At 40.6% G+C, this 19,586-nt stretch overlaps 1 protein-coding gene across 1 annotated transcript; it reads right to left on the minus strand.

The window, feature by feature from the left end:
* Positions 1-1,056: 1,056 nt before the first annotated feature.
* Positions 1,057-19,416, minus strand: NSUN2 (NOP2/Sun RNA methyltransferase 2). Its single transcript, XM_084280600.1, has 19 exons — positions 19,300-19,416; positions 19,064-19,221; positions 18,806-18,910; positions 18,587-18,692; positions 17,879-17,950; positions 15,280-15,364; positions 14,289-14,481; positions 13,829-13,903; positions 12,599-12,729; positions 10,085-10,158; positions 7,709-7,839; positions 7,007-7,103; positions 5,767-5,942; positions 5,149-5,241; positions 4,634-4,769; positions 3,275-3,355; positions 2,906-3,044; positions 2,061-2,100; positions 1,057-1,615 (listed from the first exon to the last, which is right to left on the minus strand). Exons 1-19 carry the CDS (start codon positions 19,390-19,392, stop codon positions 1,210-1,212), a joined length of 2,391 nt encoding a protein of 796 aa, XP_084136726.1. The 5' UTR covers positions 19,393-19,416; the 3' UTR covers positions 1,057-1,209.
* Between the last annotated feature and the right edge of the window lie 170 nt (positions 19,417-19,586).

A 19,586-nucleotide genomic window follows, 5' to 3' on the forward strand; every position in this document is an offset into this window, starting at 1 on the left:
TTCAAGGGCAGGCTTCAGAAAGTCTGGTGTAGCAAGGCACAGCAAATGGATCCAAGATGCATTAGGACTTCCATCAGTAGAAATACACAGGGCAAAGCTTAGTTTGACAAGCAATAAAAAAGATCTGTGTCACCATGGTCCTCCTAGTGGAGGACAAAACTTTGAACCGATGGCCACTTTCAGCTCAACTTGATACAAGTATGAAGAGCATATACACTAAGTATATATATATATATACTACATCCCCCTATACTAAGCCACAGAGGATGGAATTTATATTCTAAGTTTCTGAGGTAGCCAACTAATTTATTCTTCTTTAAGTCCAATTAAGTGTATTACCCTTCTGGAGCTACCTAATAACCTTCTAAACATCTACAACACAACAATACATATACACACCACTGTTACAGCTATCAAAGGTAAGTTGTAAAAATCAGAGATGACTCCTATGTGAAGAAATTAGAGAAAAAAACAGATGACCGCAGTAGATTTCAGGGGCAATCACAAACCCTTAAGCAGGCACGTTTCTAGGTATGAGGCATGCTCAGCCTACCTAAACATGTAGTCAAGGACATCCATTAGCTGTGCCCGTCAAGCAACTCACCATACTGAGGAAGAATCTGAGACGCCAGTCTCTGGTGAAAAGCATTCTGCATTATTTTTCTCCCCAGGATGCTGTGCAGTTTTAGGGTGAATAAATGTCAGCCAGGTTGTTAGGCAGCCCATACATGCATTTGTATGCATACTCACACTGACTCCCTTCCTTATCTGTTAAAGAACCTGTGTGAGTAGCCACCAGCCTGGGCAGTAGGTGGGGTAAGCAGTCTTACGAGAAAAAAACTGATTTCTAGAACTCATGTGCTTTGCAAGAACCCCCTTTCTGCTTCTGAAGGAATCCCTGACCAGTTACACAGGCAGTGCATTCACACCTACCATTATTCCATTTGGAATCCAGGCTTGAGATTTTACTGGTGCCTGGTCTGTTGCCAGCAACGGAGAAACAAACCCACCAGTAACACGGAGCTTCAAACGGTAAAAAGACAACACAGCTGAAGAGGAGTATCTTTATAGCTTTCATTTAAAAAATAAAATAGGCAAAACTTTAAAAGAGAAACATCCCATTCCAACTGAAATTTTAAAATATACTTCCATGCTAAAAGCAGAAGTCTGGATGTGAGCCTCACGGAAGCTCTCCGGTAATAAAGAAACTTAACCTTTCACATTACTCATATCCGTGTCTTTGCTCTCCTGGCTTACGTGAGTGTTGGCATTTTTACTAGATTGATCTAAATCCTCAGTTTTGTTTTCTACTTCCATAGCACTGCTATCCACAGGACTATGGGAAGATTCTTCACCTATTTCTGCTTCCATTTTTGTGACTAAATCATGTTCTTTATCTTCCACATCCATTCCTTCCTCTATCTGTGCCAGCCTATGTTGAACTTCTTCCTCTGTTTTACTTTCAGATTCTTCCTCCTTCCTCTTTGCTTTGAACACTTCCACTCCCATCATCCTCAGGTAATGCAGCCTCTCATTCTTGGGCACGAAGGCACGGAGCGACGTCTTTCCCTGCCAACCGCACAGCACTATAGGGCACTGAAGATCCTCAGGTTTTCTACAAACAAGCAGTTATGTTTGGTCAGCTGGGAGAAAGTTTATCTTCAAAATAGAATTTTACAGGCATGCCCTGATAGTATCTGAACAGTTACTTGCTTGTCTACAAGCAAGCAAGGGGAAAAAACCCAAGAACTAAACAAACCCACAAAACCAAAACCTCATTGCTGTTAAATTTCTGCATCAGGCAAAATAATTTTCTGAGTCCAGTTTCAAATCCAATACAAGCAATAACAAGACATTTAAAATTTCTCAAGAGTTTCTGGACTTCACAGGGAAACAAAAATACATGTGATACTGGGGACCTCTGGCAGAACCCACTCTTTGTAAGCTGTCTGGCTTTAAGTTGATCTCACTGCATCCCTATGCCTCCACTTGGATTTGGCTGAATAAATTATTGTCCAAGTTTTAAAACTGTGTAAATGGAAAGTAACACATCTACTTACTCAGGGTCTGGGTCATACTTCAGAACTATACTGCCCATAGCTACAGGGAAAGGGGGAGAGAAAAACAAAACAGTTGTGTTACTTCTTACAGTGTTGAAACAAGTGTAATTTGAAAATGTTCAAGAAAACAAGTTTAAGACAGCCACACAACATGAGAAGAATAGCAGTGATGTGTATCAGTCCAGTGAACTATAGACAATAACAGGTTTCTATTCCTTTTTTTCTTCTACTTTTTTCCCCCACAGACCGAAGTATCTATATAGTTATAAAAAAACCCGCCTCCCCTGCTCCCTCCCAATCCTCAAATTAAAATACAAAGTCACATAGTGGATTAGTTTACTCAGTGAATCTAGCAAGCAGCTTTTGCTTTAATGAAATGAATGTAAGACTTCTGAAAAATTGTTCTTCCTGTATTGTCCCATCAAACACTGAAGCACAAGAACCAGAGCGACAACTTGGAAATAACATATCATAAATTAACAGAAGCCTGAAAACCATGTGAGTAGACATTGCTCCCCATATTTAAGAAAATCCACTCTGACTACCTGTATTTGATAGATAAACTGGTGACAAACAACTGCAGGTGACAAACAAAGGGTTTCAGGCAGAGCACAGACAGGCATACATAAAACCTTTGTTCAGCAGGTATTTGAAAGGCTGTCTCTCAGCACTGCTTCACTGAGGTCACAAGTCCGGCAACTCTTCTGTTCTCCAGAGTTGACAAACATTAAAGGTCGTGATCAGAAAGGGCTACAATTTCTAGCAGCACACTGGGTTTCAGTAATGTTTATGAACCTAATTAACAAGTATATCTAAGATGAACTTAACCAAATTAGAAGGCTTACCCATGTCTTTTACTTTCTTCTGTGTTTCACTGCTGAATTTACTTAAGAACGGATTTTCCTGGGTTAGCAGAATTTTAACATCTTCTATGCAGACATTTATAATCCTTGCATGAATAAACGGGTACAGAGTATAAATTCCCTGTTTGATAAAAAATTACAATTATTTCAAAGTGCAAGCTCTACTTTCTGAGGGAAAAATGTTAGAAACAAGTATGTCTTTTAGTTTATATCAGAAAACATTTTTCACACATTTTAAACCATACTGAAAATGCAAATTGTCATTAATGTGACAATGTTAATGCCAGCTGTGCTACAGGCTCCAGAGGAAACAAAAATATCTCCTTCAACAAGACAATGCTACATAATTACCTCTTGTGCTAGTCTGAAGGCACATCCAAACTGTTCCCCATCGCTGTTGCGAGACCAGACTTTGATTCCTGTGTTAATAACCTGCCAAGGCAAAGCCAATACGCATCATGAAGGAGTATAAATTCTAAATCACCACTTTGAACTAGGCTTTTCCTCAACTGTTTCACTAAAAGGAGGAAGAAAGGAGAATCCTGCTGTAATACTTGTTCATTTATGCTGGACAGTGAATTAAATTCATGTGACGATTCACTCCAGGGAAAAAGGAATGCCATTATCAAAGCATAGTTCTAGCTCAACATAAACACATTTTACTCCTTTCCACGTTGAAAACTGAACACTGTGAGGAAGTGTTCACCTGAAAACGAGGGCAACGAACTATTCAGATCTAATTTTAATGTTAGTTTGAGTAAGAATTTCCTGGGTGATTCTGGGAAAGTCAGTGAAGGATGGGATTTTAAAAATGCACAAGTGCTTAGTATTAGGACACTGTATCCTTTGTGGTACTCAAAGTCTTACTGCCTAGTAAAACATACCAGTTTCTTAAAATTTTGTCAGTTTCCTGCACATGGGATAAAAGGATAATTATTTATCCATCTCAAAGTTCTGTAGAAAAGATGTAATGAATATCCTTGGGAATTTTCATTATTTGGCTGGATAAGGCCGTGAACCAAATCTGATCGAGCTTTGAAGTTGGCTGGGCTTGGGGCAGGAAGGAAGCTGGACTAATGACCTCATTCTAATGTATGCAACAACTTTTAAGAAAAACCTTTTTCATTTGGAAGGCATTTTCCACAGGGAGTCACATTAAACAAATTATTTTTCCCTCCAATCCACAAAAACTGTTTTTTATCCCACCGTCATTCAGCTTCAAAACCTTCCAGAATATTCAGTTGTTATTCCTTTGAAACAATGTCCCCGTGTAACACGGCCAGCTAATAATTCACTGGAGTTATCAGTTAGTTTTGGTAGACTTTCAAAGCTCTTAATCCTTTTATAATTAAGGATCTCATAAATACCTTCACCAGTTTACACTGACACTGTTGTATCTGAAGGCCACGTAACAATGCTGGTATGCACACTGCAGTTACATATTCCCTTCCTCTACTCTTACGTTCCCTTCCATCTGCCAAAACACATACCGATTTTAATCTTGGAGACCGTCATTTACCTCTCAGACAACTCTTAATCTCTTTAACAGAGGAGGGATAGAGAGGAAAACATTCATTCAGCCTAAAAGAAGAAAAGGCCGATCAGAGGGCTAATCCTCTACAGAAAAAATAAGCTTGGCAATGAAGTTCAGGGAGACATCCACTGATGCTTACGATCTTCACTGGGAAAACCTGAAGGGATGAACCATACCTTCATCTTCTCACTGTTGTTCAGCAGCACGTTCCTCAGCTCCTTAGAAACCATGTACAGCTGCCTCTTCTTCCCTTCTTGAGTTCGGGTTAGTAAATTCATCTTGGGAAATGATGGGTCCAAGGCATAAAACTTCCTGTGGCCATAACACTTGTTTTGATTAACTGAACAATGAAATTGCACGCTCCAAGGGCCCGTTTCCTCAGGCTACCTCTGCAAACACCCAGCGTTCTGACTCCAGAACACACAGGTTAAGTCTTTCTAAAGTGCACGACATCAGAAAAGACAAGTTGCCACAGCCACTAAGATACACACAGAAATTTCCAGCATGAACTACAGTTGGCTATTTTCATTTAAGAACTGTTTAAATGTTGAGGAGAGGAGCACCTGGTGCAATGTTAGGGAAAACGTTTGATGTACGACCAACCAGACCCATCTTTGGTGATGAACTGAACTACTAATATTCCTAAACTACTAGAAATCTTACTGCCAAAATAGAAACATTTTTTTCTTACTGGATAGGAAGGAATAATGGATCATCTTCAGGGAGAAACACAAAAGGGTCTTCTTTAAAACCAAACAACTTCATTTTTTTAGATGGTGGTGGCCTAAAAAAGAAAGTAGCATTGCACTGTCAATTTCAGTAAAAGGACTTGGTTTAAAATCATTGTAATTCAATCCACTTAGTCAATACTTGCCTTATGGTAACAGTAGCATGCCAAACAACACTGACATTTCCCTGTGTTTCACTGAGACAACAGTACCCACAATTTAACTTCTTAAAATAAGGGAGTGAAAGCAGTGCTTGAAAACAAAAATCACAAAAGCAAGTAAGCAGAGATTTCTGAGGGAGTAATTGTGAAGACAGTAAAGACCTTCCAAAGGTTAGCTTCTGAAAGTAGTTCTTTCCTGAACAAAGAAAGGACTAACAGACTTTGCAGATGCTAATAGAAGTGGTTATTTTCCTAACTTGCTGAAACACAAGACAGAAAACATGGAAACATAGGACAACTGAGCCAATTCATTAGATCTTCTTGATCGACTTTTAAATGAGTCCAGTAACAAAAGGACTGTAGAATACTCAGCAATTATGAAGCTGCCATAGACCAAAATACTTGGACATGGTCTCTTACCCACACACTCCTTCCTTCTTGCTTTGCTCAGTGTCTGAATTCTGCAACTCTTGCACTTTCTTAGGCTCGTCGTTTTCAGCAAGTGCTGGCTCTTCACTGACACATTCAGCACCGTTACCTGAATTAGCTGCCGTTACTTCAGCATCTCCTGTCCTTTGTGGTAATTTCTGATGAACCTATTTCAAATTATAGTATTTTCAGCAAAGCAGGTAGCATCTAACTTGAAACAAAAGGTACCTGTGTTCTCTTTTAATATATATCTTAATATATCTCTTATTTCTTAGCAATTTCTAAGTGCTTAGACAGATCCACTGGGGAGTTAATCTGATTACTAAATGAAGATATCATTTTAAGTTGCATTTACCTTGGACAACTTCTTACCAACTGTCCAAGAAAGCTATTTTTGTGCCATTTACAGAATCATGTTCCAGCATTCCCAGAGAAAACTATTTTAAGTTGGGATCTGCTGCGCTCCTCCTAGCACCCAGTGACACACACATCCTGCTGCCGTACGCTTTCCGTAAGTGCTGCAGCATCAAGCTAGGAGCAGCAGAAGTTCTTTGGATGACGCTTTTCCCTTACTGCCACATCACATACATTTTACCCATAAGGTGTTCTAGTGAAGCAAATCAAATAAACAGCTAAAAGGGATTCACACAGAAAGTTTCTCTCAAAGAAATGAGCAACCTAAGGGACGAAATAAATCACGTCAACTTCAAATCCTACTGACAGGATTTTAAAGACAATTGACAACAAATGGATTAAAGTCAGATGGCTGAAGCTGCTGCTGCTCCTAACAGTTTTACATCAATTCCCCTTACTGTTGATCTGCTAGACTAATCTGCTAGTGAATCACTCCTGAGCAAACAGCCACAGAGTAAACTAAACTGAAATCAGAATTAGCTTACAACACAACAGAAAAAAGCCTTCAGCAGAGGGACCACACACAGCTGAAGGAAGTGACAGCTTTAGCTATTCAATCTAATCTGCTTCTGTAATTCTTTTAAAGCCTTAATTTTAGGTTCAAGTTTTATCTTGCTGATTTGCTATCATTTCAAAATCCCCCTTTTTAGTTTGAAAAGAGATATTTAATTTTTTTTGAAGTCCTTAAGGGATTTAGGAATTTATTTTTAATTGACACACTGAAGGGCAGATACAAAACAGTTCGAGTATGCAAGCTTTCAAAAAGATTCCAGAAATGTTACTAAAATTTCACATTTGAGCTCTTACTTTAAGTTACCTTAGGCTGGCGTTTATTCCATGGCATTGGAGACTTTTTTATTAACACAGCCACAAAGAAACCTCCCGTGTTCTGGTGATGGGGCAATATCCTAAGGCTAGGGAGGGAGAAAACAAATACATGTTGCAAAGTATTCTTCATCAGTATTCAGGCTCTGACAAAGTACTAGAAGTGTCACATTCATATTTATTTTCAGGGTAAACTAAGTCTTCCCAGGAGGACTGCACAGATTTAATTTATCAAGCTAGAAACAGGATCTAAAATAGAGTATTCTGGCAAAATAACTCACACCAGCGCAGCACATACATTTCACCATTCACATCTGAGCTTTAATGACTCATTTCTTAACACTATTTTTATTACAGCTATGGCAAATCTTTCATAGAAAATAAGTCACACTGTTAAAATGTTAAAGTTTTCCATACTTTTACAGTATTTTTGGCTACATATCTCTACTGGATGCAAAGAATTTGTGTGAGCACTTATTCCTTGTAAGCAACTTTCAGTAATTTCTTTCAGTTCACTGGAATTTAAGTGTCATGTACTGACATTAGAGATGAAACAACCAAAATATACTCAGACCTACACAAGCATAGGTCCTTACTGCAACACATTCCTCACCTGACCTCCCAAGTATAATTTGCCTGCCACCATACAAGGCAACCATCAAATCCTCATGAAATCTACTCTGGGAAAACCTACCAACGCTCCAGATTCATTGCCTTCAGCTTCTCTTCGTCTTTTACTGGGAACATAGTGGGACGTATTTGTGTTTGTCTGTTTGAAGGCACGTCTTTCCACTCTTCAAACCACTGCCCATCTTTCAGCATTACCTGCAAAAGAGTAAATACAAATACTGTGAAGCATATGGGTTACCATCTTGCAAGCTGTAATTAAAATACTTTCAAACCGAGGTTCAGATGCCAAAAAGAAAAAGAAGCTATTTTCTTATACAGTAAAATAAGTTCTTCAGAGTAGGCTAGGGCTGTAAGAAAGGTCACATCCAGGAATGTGTGGGGCAAATGCATAAACTTAATGACTGAAATGAAAGCTTGTTGGTTTTGTTGTTAGGGTAACGTAATACTGAAGTCAGAGATGGTGACTTCAGGACTGGCAACTATGACGAAACATTTTTATATATCTCGCTGTGATTGTCTTGAAGTTTAATTAAGTGTTCTACTGGAAACTGGAAAATAAGATTTACTGAGATTACAGTTTCATTAAGGACATTACAACACAGATTTCAGCATCATGAAGGCTGGCATTTCTCAGCCACCGATCAGATAACACCTAAAATATTGCGCCTTTGCATGCTCCTGAAATAGAAATGACTGTGCTTCCAGAATTAGTACCTCGTGTCGAAATATGCTACATGTCATATTGCTAGATGGAGGCAAGATAGACTGTGATAGTGAACTGCTGTTCTTTCAGAGTTATGAGTTCAGCTTCAGTGAAACAAACAACAGGACTGATAAGTAACTGGAAGTACAAACAAATCTAGAACTATTTTGGATGTACTGGAACAAGCACCTAACAGCCCTGGTCTGTTCAGTTTTGGTTGACCAGTCTAAACACACAGTGTAACTGCTGGAATGACAAAGCATCAAAGAACATACCAAAATCTTCTCTACCACACATTTTGCCAGCCTCTTGCTAGGGTGGAATAAGGACCAAAAGCATTGCAGAAGCAAATAACATTTCTGAAGTTAACAAGTTCACTTTTCCTTCAAGATTCTGAAATAATTCAATTGTGTTCACGCATCATCCGGTTTAAGGACAGAGCACTGAATGTTATTTCCAAGCACCTAAGTGTCCTTTGAACAAACCCTTATGTTTATTTTGCTGTTTCCAGAGATTTACAGTCAACTGGTGCTTAGGAATATTCAGTTCACCACTAAGTCACAGAGCTTCCATTGAATAGACATTTCATCAGCAAACAAAAGACCCCACTAAGTAAAAATGGCACCAAAGCAAACTAATACTTTCAATGACAAGCTAGCCAATGAGGCTTGAAAAAAACACAGGATCAGCAAGTACGAGCTGAAGGGAATCTTGCCAGTTTTCAACAGATTTTATTAGCCTACTTTTTAAAATACCAATTAGGGAGATTTATATTTCAACTGCAAATAAATGTCACACAGAATATCATATACTCTTAGTGATCTTTATGTATTCGTTTTGTAGCCTTATGCAGAAGAAGAAGAAAAATGTAAAATTAAGATTATATACAGAGACACAATCATGTATTTTACATTTATCCTTCAGGTACAAGCATAAAATTTGGAACTGTAAGAAGGAAATCAGTTTCTAAGCTGGATTTCCAGTGACAGACATAAGCAAGTCTTTATTGCTTGCATCTTGTTCATTAGCCTACACACAGGCGCCACTGCAAGGGACTAGTAAAATGGTGAGTGAAGTCAGACCAACCAATGGCACTGTAAAGGCACTCACTCATAATTAAAATTTAATCAAAGCCTCTTTCCCTACTACCAGAATGGCCTTCCACTCTTCTTGATTATGCTCTTAAAAGGAAGCTGAAGAAGCTTTGGGATTTTCTGTCCCTCCCTACCAATCTGTTTCCAGAACTGAAATCACATAAGGCCTGGAATGAAATACAGGATTCTATTAATACTCTCGGATTACTCACGTAAGTGTGGTTTTTATAGCTTATTTCCAGAAAGGGTTTAACAGCTTTTACTTCCAAATGATTCAAATGGACCAGCTGAAGAACCACAGAACCCAACGCTCACAGACCGTGAAGAGGGATAACTTAAGTGGCTGAAATTACGTTGCCATCTACAGGCCACACACTGCGTGCAACAGAAAGGGGAATTTATGAAGAAAGCATAGGTGACAGAGCAAAGAAAAGCCAGAGGAAAAAGAGGGCAGATGAGAACTTGCCATCAGAAAGATTTTTAACCCTCTCCTCTACAATGCTTTATCATCTACAACCCTAAACAACAAATCAGTACCATTACTTCAGCTCAATCCAATCTTCTGAAATTTTACACTTCAAAGTTCCCCTAGTTTGACACGACACAACAGAGGAAGAACATCCCAGAAATATCACACGAGTACCTTCCATTTTGTAAGTCCTGGCATCCTCTTCAAACCTGGTAGCTCAGAAGAGACATCAGCAAGTTCTAAGGCACCTGAAACCCCAAGAACATAAACATCCATGAAAAGAATTTGAGACTTGTGCTTCTAATTGACTAAAAAATAATTTTCCTTCAGGTTTTAAGACCATTTCAAGACCATTACTTTTTAAACCTTTTCAAGGAACAAAATGTTATACAATTACCATTCAAATCAACATGAAACATGGCAAGGCCTGTTCATAGTAACTACAGAATTTTGCAACCTATAAATAAACCAAAACATAATGGTTAGATACTTTTCATAGCAGCTGCATAGAGTAATACACTACAACACATCAGTGTTCCAGGCAGTGCAACCACAGAAGTTTATCTTCTCACTTAGAAGTTGGATTTAAGTATTTTATTGCAGAAGTGCACTTTTGGGATGACTAAGCTTTTTAAAATGCTTGATGTATTCTGATAGACACACAAGCTTAATATATTCCAGTGTGAGAGGAAAAGCAATTTACTATTTTTCAAATGGAAAGTTCCAAACTGATTAACAGGAAGGTAAGTACCATAAACCTAGCAGGACAAAAGACTATGTGCCTAAACCACAACAGATTATTGGAAAAAAAATCAACAGTGCATAATGTAATCAAATAAATAAAAACTTTAAACTGCTCCAGAAATAATGGTATAAAAGTTTATTGTTTAAATAGGTGAAGAAAAACCTTAAAAATTCTTTTTTGTGACTCTGAGTACTCACTTAACAATCAATCAGGTAGGCTTTTCCTCATGTTGTATGCAATTTATCAGCCTGTGCTGCTTGACTAACCACTTACAGTGACAGTTTAAGCAAGTTTTTTAAAAAAAATGAAAGATACATGAATTCACAGATGAATTCCAAAATGACATTTCAAATCTGAATAAACTTGGAACTATGTGTTCATCCTTTGAATATTCCTGCCTACCTATGGCATGACTTCAACTGATGCCTCAAGACGGCATCGGACTGCTCAGCCATTAAAGGGTCTAGCAGAAGAACAATTCCCAGAGAGAAGCTCCACCAGCAGCAGTGTGACACAGTGCCAGGAACTCAGTTAAGACCAAATAACCAACAAACCCTCCGGACTCACCTGAGCAAATCCTTGAGGTCCAATGCCCCTTGCAGGACACTCTGCTACCCCAACCTTCTTTAGCTACCCCTATGTTCAAGCCTAAAGGGTTTTACGTTTGCTCACTGGGACACACCATAGCCTCCAAGTAAGCTTCAAAATACCCTCACTGGGCAGAGACAGGATCCAAACGCCACAGCCCAATGCTGCAGTTAAGATCCTTACTTCCAAGTACTGAATTTGCCCCAAATAACACAGTTGTTGGCCACCATCAACATCCACACTGCTTCATTCTCCCATCCAAACTAGTCCTTTCTGCTTTCCAATCTTGTCACCAATAAACTCAACTCTGGCACACTAGAGCCTTCAATAAGCCAAGCATACTATAATTTACTGGAAACACATCTATGTTGTTTTTTCAGTCAGTCTGCCAAAAACAGTACCTCTAAATGAAAAAGTCCTTTGAGTGGAAATTAAATAGTCAATTCCTAATTATCTGAAGACTTTTTAGCTAAACTGCTGTTTGGGACACAATAAAATTTCAAGCATGATTTGAGGCCAGAATAGTGACCAACGAAACAGAAACGTTACACACAACAGGCTATCCAACTTCCAGAACCAGCTCAGCTCCCAGAGTAATTTAGCTGCTTCTGCTCTGTACAAGGCTCAGCTTAACAAACTGTGAAACTTTTAACGCAAAATCCAATTAGACGCCTCCAAAATTCAGGTTACTGACTTGGAAAAATACAGCCTATGTCAGCTCAAGACCAGAAACCTGTGTTATTAAACCCTACTGTAGTGAACTGATGCAGTGGAGCTTCCTGGCTCATCTTAATTTTTGCACCTCTTGTTACTTAAGGTGATGGAGACTTCAAAGTAAATTATGCAAGCCTTCATGTTCAAGTCGAAAGTGTGAAAAAAGTCACGAGCTTTAGGACATTCCAGGCATGTCAAAATAGGTGTCAAAGGATGCCAAAGCTATTGGTGACTCCCACCTACTGGTGCACAGTAACATTCCTCTAACTGCTTAAGAGCAGCCTGGGCTTCTACTCCTACGGTGTGCAGCAGTAATGTCCCACCCTGTGTTTTCCACAGGGAACAGGAACAGCAGACAGGAACTCCAACCAGTGGAATCCGTTGGCAGAAGCCAGGTCACACAGACTGAACTCCATTCATCTGCAGAAGCCTTTTGTGAATCATTAACAGAACTTCCTCGGTTTTTACCCCTGCACCCGACACTTTGGCTCATTCAAGAAGACTGCTCACACCAACACCAACGGAACTCTCACCAAACCCTTGCCGCAGCAGTTTTGCACACCAGGAGCACATTACCTAGACACCCTTTTTTGGGCTGAGAAGGAAAGATGTCCCCACTTTGCCCAAGCTCACGGCCTCACCTTGACTCTTCTCCAGCAGAGACGCGATCACAGCCTCATTCTCGATGGGGTTCAGCGAGCAGGTGGAATAGACCATCCTCCCGCCTTCAGCCAGCTGCTCCACACCACGGGTGGCAATTCTCAGCTGCAAGCTAACAGAACACCCTTGGTCCAGACAGGTACTGTTCAGCACCAGACAGGCTTGCCACAGAATTTCTTACAGGTGAAGCTGTACTGCAGACACAGTAACTCTCCACTGCCTAGGTCAGCACACACTATGCCCCGCAGCTGTCACCAGCACACAAATTAAAGTCAGTTTTAAACTAAGTCAGTAGTGCAGTCTACAGTGCAGACTCACTCACAATTACACACAACAGCAATTAGGTCAAAGGTTAACTCTACTGCATGGTAACTTTTAACATTTTGTTCTTTCTAGTGCCCCATCAATTTTATAAAGTACTCAATATTAGAAAAATAGCCCCCATAACCTTACTTCTCTTCTCTGAATTAAAATGAGAGGCAATCTGATCATTACAAATATTATGGATGACACAGCTTAGCTAGCACTGGCCTCCTGAGAAAAGGAGGCTGATCTGGATCACCAGCTTATACCCTACCTGCTGACTTACAACTAAAATAAAACCTGCAATTACAAATGAGTTACCAAACAGCAAGTAACCACAGATCAGCTGAATCACAGACTGCATTCCCAGCTTGGTACAAATGCACAGTGAATTGCCCTAAGCTTTTTCATCTGTGCTTAAATTACTGCTTTTCACCATGCACCGGGCTAAGTACACACCATCAGTTAACACAAATCAGTCTCAGGTAACTAAAACCATTTACACATGCTCTCTAACAGTCCAAAGGCATTAAAAACATTACTATTAAATTTTACAAGTTTCTGTATTTTTCAAAAGTGTTTAACCTGCCTAAATGTGACACAACAAAATTATTTGTTCCCTGTTTTATTAGCTGCTTGTCTAAATTAATTCAATAAATATCAGTGTGTTAAATATTCAAAAGAATTCTAGGAATTTATATTCACACACTCCACTGGACGTTGACCTCACACTTGAAACACTGCACTTCCTCTGAGTAGCACATAAGCTCTTGATCTGAGAGAAAGCCAACTCATCTTGGTCTCTGCTTTGTCATATATTAACATATGAAAGCACACAGATGTTAAAGACAGAGGAAAAGGCGGAGAGAGAAATGAAAGACGTGCAGATGTGTAATAAGCATTTTTACCCATGGAGCTGCAAACTGTTTTGTGTCGTCCACTTCTTCCACACATCAATGTTTTTCCTCATGGTTCCATCTCCACTGTAACAGAGTTTAACCAGATTTTTATTATTTGTGGGTAAAACTCACTTCATATCCAAGTCACAGCAGCAAAAAATGAACAGTCCCTCTCACATTTTAACCTCTCCTATGCTGTACCATTGTACTGTTTCTTCTTACGCTCCCTTTGTATTTCATTATCCTGAGTGCAAGTTCAAAATACGAAGCCCTTTAGCTGACTAAATTTAAGTACCACTTGGAACAAAAAAAAAGTTCACCTTGATTTGGTCTCCCCTTACCCTAAGACAGTTTAAGTCATTCAGATATTCTGGAAGTTTCTACACATCCCACAGTTTGGTAACACAAAAATTCTAGCGCTGCATTTATTGCAATAAAACCCATGTGTTCAAGATTACATGTAAAATACCTGCAGGGGACGTCACACAAAATCCTGTCATAGAAGAGGACCTCTTTCCTTCCATCCACGTCTATCTGGAGATTAGGAATGCTGGAGGCGTCATGGTTCACCACCATGATGCACGGGCTGTTTAATCTCTTCGCCTGATGAACCAGCAAATAGCAGCGCTTGTTGTCGACGTCATTAGCAATTACAAAACCCTCTGGGAACGTAAAATAGCAGGAAGATGTTTTACTACTAAACAGCTGTATACTTATACAGAATGTGCTGCCTCATCTTCAACGTTGTGTATACCTTTCACAAGACATTTTTACTGCAAAGATCAACAGAGGACCCCTTGCTGAACACAAAACTAACATGAAGCGTGTCGAGGTTTAACTGATTTCTCAAGTGTAGTCTCAAGAGTACCAGCTTGCATGCAGGGGAAATAAGACACAACCAAGGGCCCTTCAACTTCTCACTCAAACTAAAACCTCTGCAACAGAAGGAACCTCCACTGCCACCAGACAATCTCTATACAACAGCAGGTTTCCAGCAGAACACAGAAAGAATACACTCCCCTCCTCAACTTGACAGTTTGTGGGGGTTTTTTACAGTCCGTATTTTCTGAGAGCATTAATTGAAAGTAAAGACTCTGAACTTATAAAAAAGATAAATATCATGACCACTTTAAGGCTAAAGCAGCTTAATCCAGTATTTGCAGGATACCATTAAAGCCACAAGGGCTCACAGACCACCATCTGAAATTAAGCTCTGGTAACATTTACTGTAATCTGAACTGTGAAGATGTATAACCCATTTCTCTCCTTCAAGCCAGGGAAGCCCAGAAAGTTTCAAGGAAAAAGTGGGGTACTTCCCATGTCATGTAGCTCAACTAATACGAAATCAGTATGTAGTTAAATGCAGTTACTTATTTGTGCTGTTGAAAGCAATCTTCTAAAAGAAAAAGAGGAAATTCAATGCCACAAAGAGTTTGGGCAGTTTTTCCAGACTGACTTACTGGGAAAAGGAGCGTTCATGTCTGCATGCAGCATTTCAATGAGTTGTGCAGTCTTAGATCCAGGTGCAGCACACATATCTAGGATCTACAAACAGCAGAAAGTTAAAAACAATGCTACCTTGCACTTTTTTGGTACTTACTATGTGCTCTTGTTCAAATTAAGTATTTCTGCATACACCTGCAGAATTATGGCTGTTCTGAACACCAATCTGCAGCAAAAAACAATCCATAAAGTTCTGTTCTTTGTATACATCATGCAATGCAGCTTTATCTCTGAGGGTCTACAATATAAAAAGGACATTGGTTTGTAGGGAAAAATACATCAGTTGAAAAAAATCTGAACGAGAAATCAGAGGAGGCTGAGGGGAGACCTTATCACTGCCTACAGTTACCTGAAAGGAGTTGTAGATAGGTGGGTGATGGTCTCTTCAGCCAGGTGACAGGAGATAGGACAAGGGGAAATGGCACAAAGCTGTGCCAGGGCAGGTTCAGATTAGATGTTAGGAAAAAAAATTTTACTGAAAGAGTTGTCAGGGCCTGGAACAGGCTGCCCAGGGAGGGGGTTGAGTCACCTTCCCTGGATGTGTTTAAAAGATGGGTAGATGAGGTACTTTGGGTTATGGTTTAGCATAGGACATGAGCGGTTGGACTCAATGATCTTAAAGTTCTTTTCCAACCTTGTGATTCTGTGAATATAAATATGGGCATATGGTCCTTTTATTAGCCCATAAGCAAAAGTGGATGAAGTTAACTGGAGCTTTATGTATACACATAAACACTAAGTGAAAAAGTTACATTTGAGAGCAAGTGGTGCTTTTAACTATCAATAAATCAAACATAAAACTATAGAACACAGTTGAGTATATAGATTTCATAAAAATTAACTGCTATCCCTTCTCATGCATTTGCATTTCAAAGCAAAAAATCAGGGCAGCATAAACTTCCCATTTCTCTGTCCTGGAAACAGCACTTGGGATGTATTCAGTCCCTCACTGGGCAGCAGAACAGCATATACAGCAACACCTGATTTACAGTGTATTTCTTCCTTCTGGCTCGTCACTTGGTTCGTGAAGTCATTTACAGAGTCGCTTTCACAGCAAGTTGTTAGAAGCAGATTAAAAATGAAGACAACTACTGAGAGGGTTGACAGTCATTAAGCTGATCCTTGTGTTAAGACAGAAAATCAGCATGTAAGACATGATGTACAGAACATGCTGGTTCAGCACGAAAAGAGACCTGCAATTCTGGTGGTTAACAAACAGCACGAAAAATAAGGCACTAAGAACCATAAAACGTCCTACATGAGAACAGCCAAGACAGTGTTAGGGCAGCTCTTTGCTGTCCTGTCACAAGAGAGGATGAAGAATCTGACCTGAGCCTGATTTATGAGGAAATTTGTGAAATCTTACAGGCATCTTTGGAAAGTGCTCACTGAAATATAGTTACCAAAGTTAAACATTTAATGCAAAAACCCCATCTACTGCTGGCTTAATACACACACTATAAGCAAGCAGTATGCAAAAATACTCTCACAATTTGGGTATTATATTCAGTCAAATGCATTCACTACCTGTTCAGCTCCAGACAGAACTCAAAATACACCTGTGACACATCAGGACTGAATCTCTCTCAGTTACTGAAGAGAGATCAGAAGACCTTGCCTCATGTAATGTTGCCATCAGCCCTGTGTCACGCGGTGGGTTGGGGTGAGAGCAGGAGAAAATAAACTGAGAAGTTACATAAGCTCACTAATGTCAAATTAAAACTATTATCTACAAATGAGTCTCTAAAACGTACAGGTCAGAAATCTGAAAAACTGAAGAGCTTCAAGAGCAGTCATGAAAAATTTCCTAAAGAAGTACACACAATGTTGGCTTGAGATAGCATCCAGGCGTTCCTAAGTAGCTCACTAGTTCAACAGATTAAGAGAATAAGATCACCTGACAGATTAATTTTGCAAGCAAAACATGGCACATGAAAACATCACTAACGTACAAACAGGAAGTTTGCTACCAGGTATCCCCATTCTTACAATCTGCCATTAGAAGAGGCCATGGGCATTCCTTAGACACCACAGTTACACTCAGCAATCTGTGTTCTTTAGTCACCATCAAGACCGTGTTTCAACTTGCCCAAATTATTTTGCCTAACAAGATTTATAGAGCAGAAGCTTATAACTTCTCCCAAAGGCAGAGAGGGGTGAAAACTACCTGGTAAAGAAAACTATCATTTGGATCTGGAAAACTAGAGCTGTTCACAACGTGAAGGGTATTAGGAAGTTAAAATCCAGGCATTTTACTTTAAAATGTATTTGAAAAAATTAATATTTAACTTAGATGCAGCTAAATACATCTACAATTTGACAGTCAGATTATGTAGCTATTTAAAAACTGGGTTTTTTACAGAGTATTACATAAAGCTGAAAAACCAGATGTTTCCCCTGACAGTCTATTTGTGATCTGAACTTGAGTTTATTGTTGTGGCTTTCATGAAGAAAACATAAAATCAACCAACACAAAACAGAATTGTGTTATCAGCAGTTGTAATTTGTAGAAAAAAAAAACCAGAACACGTCTAGCACACAGTATGTGACAGTTACCTTATGATGAGGTTCAATGCTAAGCAGCAGAGGTGGGATCATACTGACAGCTTCCTGACGACTGATATTTCCCTTGAAAGGAAAAAAACAAAGCAAACTCCTTTTTATGCTGTTCCAGAAGAATGCATTTCTTTTACAGTATTTTTTAAAATTTCCATACAGTAAAATGAAAAAGCCATTGAAAACACATTCATATAAATTTAGGATTAAATTTTGTTAGTATTTAGCATATAAAATCACAGCATTCCACCCCACTAAAACTTCTAATTAATTAATTGCATATTTACTCTGATTTAATTCATTCTGCAGATGCAGTTTCTGCTCAAGAGATGAGAAACTGGCTTCAATCAAGTGAGAAATATCCATCACTAAAGGTAAGTCTTGGTATGTACACACATGCATTTTTTACCCAGCTCAAACATCTGTTTTCTAACAACAACTGACTGTTTTACAGGGCCTCATTTCCACTTTCTCAGACAAAGAAGCAATTAGTTTAGGTGGTGTATCTGTAACTGTGGTTATGAGCCAGAGTATGGGGATGAATCACTGTCAACAGCAGGTATTAAATCCAGATTCTTCTGAGCTCCTTAACTTTTAAGAGAAAAGTTACAGTCTCAACTTCTCATGATGCATTTAAGTAAATCACTGGTGTGGATACAAAAGGAAAAAAAAAACAACAACCCAAACCAAGGTCTTTTCAAAACTTACACACTCTGTCTCGCTAACCAGAAACTGGTGAAACTTTTCCAGCTGTGGTGATTTACGTAAGATCTTTCTACTCAAGTTAGTGTGCCAGGCTAACTCTTCTGGATACCTGGGGGGAAAGAGACAGGGAAAAAGGCCGGAGCCAGAGAAAGGAGGGAACCGATTAGTCAGGCTCGGTGTCAGGAACACGCAGGGCGCCTTATTTCCCTTCCACTCACTTACCAGCTCAGCGACTGCGGCATTTCGACTTTCTGGCCATCTACCTCCAGGTCCTGCAGCTCTCTGAAGTACTTTTCCTTCAAGCAGTGGAGAATCTCCTTGGCGTGACTGCAAAGCAAGGAGACCCGCACAAGAAGACGGGATCGAGACGCACCTTCCGCGGACACCAGGTCCCCCCCATCCCGGGTAGAAACGGCGGGTCTTTGCCAGCCCCGGGCACCGGGGGGAGTGCCGGCTGCCCGCCCGCCCCGCAGCCCTTACCTCCGGTAGCCGGTGATGCGCAGCGTGGCGGGCAGCGGCTCCCTCAGCGCCGCCATGAAGGCGGGCCACTCTCCGTCGGGCACGATACCCAGCTCCCGGTAGTACCGCTCGAACAGCTCGTTCTCCTTCACGATCTCGGGGTAGCCACCGGCCCAGCCCTGAAACACGCCGCTACCGTCAGGCCGGGGGCCCCTGTCACCTCCCCTCCCCGCCCCGCCTCGGCCCAGCTCTCTCACCGCTTGGTCCCCGCCGCCGCCGCCGTCACCGCTCCGCTCCGGCCGCTGCTGCTGCTGCTGCTGCCGCCTGCGGTCACGCGCCCGGCGGCCCATGGCGGCGGCCAGGCGCCGAACGAGCTCCCCCCCGCGCCCGGCCGTGCGGGCGGCAGCTGCCGGCCAGCGGGACCACGGGGACCGCCGGCTGCCCAGCCGCGTGCTCGCGCCGCCACGCGCGTGCGCAGGCCCCTCTCCCCCGGAAGTCCTTCCGGGCGGCGGCGGCGGCGGCAGCAGCAGCAGCGACGGCTTCG

Source organism: Gallinula chloropus (genome assembly GCF_964237585.1).
Source record: "Gallinula chloropus genome assembly, chromosome: 2".
NCBI lineage: Eukaryota > Metazoa > Chordata > Aves > Gruiformes > Rallidae > Gallinula > Gallinula chloropus.